Here is a 4,760-nt window from a genome sequence, read left to right as displayed (position 1 = left end):
ATTACAAAATATTAGGCTACATTTTAAATAATAGCACAAAAAATATGCAGCTGTCAATGTGAATTGACTATTTACACAACAGCAGTGCAACATCAGAAATGATCTACAATCTATAACCACACATTTTTTTCCTGTAACTGAATATTTTGATAAATAGATATGTGGTAATGAAAAACACATTATCCAGAACTCCTTGCTCCTCTTACTTATAGAGTTAATTTGCTTATGCTCACATATCCAAAAGCCCATCCCTAGTAATGCCATTGGATTTAACTCCCAAAATCAGAAAGCATGCTTTATACTGTATATGGGTCAAAGACAAAAAAGGGTCCCCCCCCAAAAAAACAAAAACAAAAAAAAAATTCTGTTTAATTTAATTGCAAATTTGTTTTTCTGAGCAAAAAATAAATATCATACATTTTCCCCTGATTTACAGAAGAGACCCACTAAAATGTAATTCAGTGTAACAATCTTGTCAGGCATATTTACAACAAAAATCAATTTGTGACATATTAAAAGACTAATTACTTTCACCCCAAATACTAATAAGTTGTAATTTTACATTTCTAAAATTTGCCACTATTTGCCCATTTGTCAGTAAGAATTTTTTACTCATTTAAAACACAATAAAATGTAATATGCTCCCTTATTCTTTTATATATTTTAATATGTACACGCCAGAATAAGCATGTTGTTTGAATTTTTACATAATGTGTTATACTGAATAACAATGTCACATTATTTCAACCAAATTTTGACATTTCTATCCTCCAAAAACTTATTTGAAACCTTAAAAGTGGACACTTTACTTACATTTAATGTGCTTTCTATGGACATAAAATCACGTTTGTAAATTTATTTTGATGCGGACATCTTAACGTCTTTGACCCATATGCAATCTATGCATACACTAGTAATGCTCTTAACATGCACTTGCAGCTTTCACCAAAAAACAACCAAGCACAGTTTTCTTTGAAGAGCTTTTTATGACGGAGGCGGCATTTTGACTAATAATCGCGACAGGAGAAAAATAAACGCAATCGTGCGGTGCTGCTCAAAGACGAAATTAGAAATTCTGTCTTGCCTTTTACAGCGTTTCTTGTCGAGTTAAAAATACACTTGCGTTCAAAACAGCTAGACGCAGCAGCGCAGTGGGAACCACGCGTTCAGTTTCATTTCATTTCCACCCGTTTAAACATAACAAAGCAAAACTTTTAATAAGGGAACATTCCGAGGCGTTGTTTTCCATGTGGAAAAACTACCGACAACGTTGAGGCTGTTGCGTTTTGATACATTTATCGTAAAACCAGAGCTGCGTTATGCACGTGAGGAAATACTATACTTACTACACAGTATGCAACTGCATACTTATTATAAGTATGCTAGGCTACTGCAAAAACATGTGTCTGCAGACTTTACCATCATGTCTAAATTACAGCAATTTTCAAGCCTAGAAAGCAACAGCTGCTTGCATGCATAACCACACTATTCAGTGTGCATGTCAAGTCCACTCAAGCACAAGTAGCTCAGCCACACACAAACATTACAACCACAGGGCATGTGTTTTTTTTTTTACCAGGCCAAAGCTGTATTTGGGCGTCAGCTGACATCCCTCCTTAATTCTTCTGGAGAAAAACATCACTTCTGCAGAAAGCCCCGATATATGCAGGTGTATATCCGATATTAAGTATCCACGTGGACCCACGGAGGTACAGACACTCTTAGAAGTGAACTAGAGGCTTTGCATGGTTTATATCCCAGAGGGACCAATGGGATGGCAGGCCAACAGAAAAGCATGACCTCATGTGGCCTTCCCTCTGGCCAGCCCAGATAAGAGGCTGCACAGGGCTTGAGTCATATTTTATAAAAAGTCAAATAGCTATCTAGAAGATGTTATAAATACACATGCACATTTATATCGCCTAGAAAGTATCCTCTTGAGATCCAGCAAAATAAAAATAAAATAACAATAATAAAAATAATAATAATAAACAAACATTTTTTTTTAAACATAAGATAAATAGGTAAAAAAAATGTTTGAGTCATATTTTAAAAGACGACAAATCTGGAAGATATTTTAAATAAAAATGCACATTTATGCAACCTAGAAAATATTCCTCTGAAAGTCAGCAAAATAAAAAAATAAACATATAACAATAAATAAAATAAACAAAGGGAAAGGTTAAAATAACAATATAAATGTTACAAATAAAAAGACCCAAGAAAGCAAGCAAAAAAATTAGGTTTTGCATTTTTAAAATGACATATTTTACACTTTTTCGCACATATGAAATGTATTGTTAATGATAAAAAATTATATTCATATTTTATCTTAACAGTATTTTGTAATTATATAGCATTAATATTGTTTGTCATTATAATCTTGGTCACTGGTGTCTTCTACCAGGACCTAAATGTAGACAAATAGACAAAAATTAATTGCTGGATCTCAAGAAGATCTAATTATTGGTCAATTAACTATCATAATTTCTTTATCTTCTTCATTGAGTGTTTACAGTAATTATCCTTGACTATAAAACAATAAAAAGCATAATCTACATTTATCAGTCAGACAGTCTTGCTCACTGGAGTCCGTAAGTGGTTTAAGAGGGATGATGAAATGATTGTGTCCATTTGCAGATGTACACAGTAACAGCCAAGTCAAACACGCATTACAATGAAAGGACGTTACATACCAGTTCATCACATCCTTTGAAGGGAAAAGATGTCATTATGAAAATAAGACACTGCAACAAGACATTACATGGACATTGACAATGACTGGCAACAGGAACAAGCATGCATTCATACTTAAATGTTAGTATGTGTGCATAAACATGGTTGAAGCTGCTGACGAGGATATGAACTCTGAAAGAAACAGACAAACACACACACACACTCCAGTGCTGCTGTGAATAACAGGCTCATGTGTTCAGGAGAGAACATAAACATCATGTAAGCATATTCATGATCACATGACAACACAATCGCAACAAAGACGTCAGCATCAAAGCAACGCAACATTTCAATAAAAAACACATGCCTGAATTAACATAAGTATTACTATTTATGACAATCAAATAAACACACACACATTACAAATCATTAAAATATTCAATTATATTTAAACCTCATCTAATGCATAATATATACTGTATATTCTAGGCTTTGCATTTAGTTTTTAGGCTTAAATGATATTTTTGGCTATCAGGTTAAGACTTATCTTACAGCAGTTGTTCATACCTCCCAGTCCTTGAATGTGATATCAGGTACTGGTTTGTCGTGCTCCCCGCTTTCAGCGTCCTGGTTCTTTTTAACCACTACAAACCCAGGCTCCCGTGTCAGTCCAACCAACCCTTCTCCATACACATCAGGGGTCCACTGGACAAAGAACGCATACAGGTGGTCTGACCTACAGGAAACACACACATACACACACACACAAAAATGGTTCACTCTTAAGAAATAACACAAGACCAGACCAAACGGGACCTCCTCAAGGCCAATTCTTCATTCACGTTGGCATCCTACTACTTTCTAATGAGATGTTTCTAGTTGTCCATTAAATACTGTGCATCAATTTCAATAAAAAAAAAAAACTGATTTATGGTAATTAAAAATTCTTTAATATGTTTTGCTTTGTTATGCTTTTTTTTGTTATGCTGATTTACTGTAATGAAAAATACTTTGAAAAATATGTGCACTAATTAATGTCACTGGTCGTATTCTGCATAATTCATCAGTCTTATGGGTCTCAAACTTTCAACCAATGAAATTCCTTAATTTTTGATTACTAGAATTACTAGATAAGGATTTTTTAAGTTGGTTTTTAATTGATTTAATTTTTAATTGCCATTTAATTATTTCCATAACTTTTCCAGGTCTGGATATCATAATTTAAATTTTATCATGAATTTTTAAATTTAAATTTTTTATTTTCAAACTCCCTGATGTTTCCAGGTTTTCCATAAATTCCACCTCTAAATAAAAAAAAAAAATCCATTAAAATCTGTATAATTCATTAAAAACCTGCTGGACAAAATGTCGTCTTCTTTTTTTTTTACTTTTTTTCTGCTAAATATCCTGTTGCTTTGAGTAGGTTTCATATTATGGAATTTAAATGCTTTGCAAATTTTATCATTTAGGTTTTATCTAAATTATAATAAAATAAAGTTAATTTGTAAACAGGGTTCCTGTAATCAAGATAATAATAATACATAAATAAACAAACAAACAAACAAATAATAAAACCATTTATGGAAAAGTCAAAGACACTTCTATATTATGTCTACAGTCAATGTAAATTTGTTTTGCTTTTGATTTCATTGGTCAGAAACTGAAAATGCATATCAGAGCAAAAACCAAGCACTGAGGTCAAAAGAACTGCCTGTAGAGAATTGCGTAAAGGCACAGATCTGGGGAAGAGTTCAGAAAAGAATCTGCTGCATTGAAGGTTCACAGAATCATGTAGCCTCCATTATCCATAATGGAAGACGTTTGAAACAACTAGAACTCTTCCTAGAGCTGGCCTCCTGACCAAACTGAGCAACTGATGGAGAAGGGCCTTGTCTAGACTGGTGACCAAGAAGCTGATGGCCACTCTAGTTGAGCTCCATGAACATATGCAGATAGGAGAAACCTACAGAAGGACAAACATCACTGCAACGCTCCAACGAACTGGGCTTTATGGCGGTGTGGTGTAAGGATAAAAGAAACTCAGGAAACTCAGATACTTTGATCTCCTGAGAAACAGACAATAC

The 4,760-nt window shown here is 33.7% G+C and overlaps 1 protein-coding gene across 4 annotated transcripts in view; it reads right to left on the bottom strand.

Moving 5' to 3' along the window:
- Nucleotides 1-4,760, bottom strand: part of LOC107753467 (oxidation resistance protein 1-like) — a 52,545-nt gene that overhangs the window by 7,802 nt on the left and 39,983 nt on the right. For all 4 annotated transcript variants that reach the window (XM_016569614.1, XM_016569617.1, XM_016569618.1 and 1 more), the window contains one exon: nt 3,244-3,412. In XM_016569614.1, coding sequence (XP_016425100.1) covers nt 3,244-3,412 — 169 coding nt within the window. The remainder of the gene's footprint in view (nt 1-3,243; nt 3,413-4,760) is intronic.

The sequence above is a fragment of the Sinocyclocheilus rhinocerous genome, unplaced genomic scaffold (genome assembly GCF_001515625.1).
Source record: "Sinocyclocheilus rhinocerous isolate Xijiao unplaced genomic scaffold, SAMN03320098_v1.1 scaffold1403, whole genome shotgun sequence".
Classification (NCBI taxonomy): domain Eukaryota; kingdom Metazoa; phylum Chordata; class Actinopteri; order Cypriniformes; family Cyprinidae; genus Sinocyclocheilus; species Sinocyclocheilus rhinocerous.
Note: the sequence above shows the minus strand (reverse complement) of the source record. Positions and strands in the feature narration are given on the sequence as shown.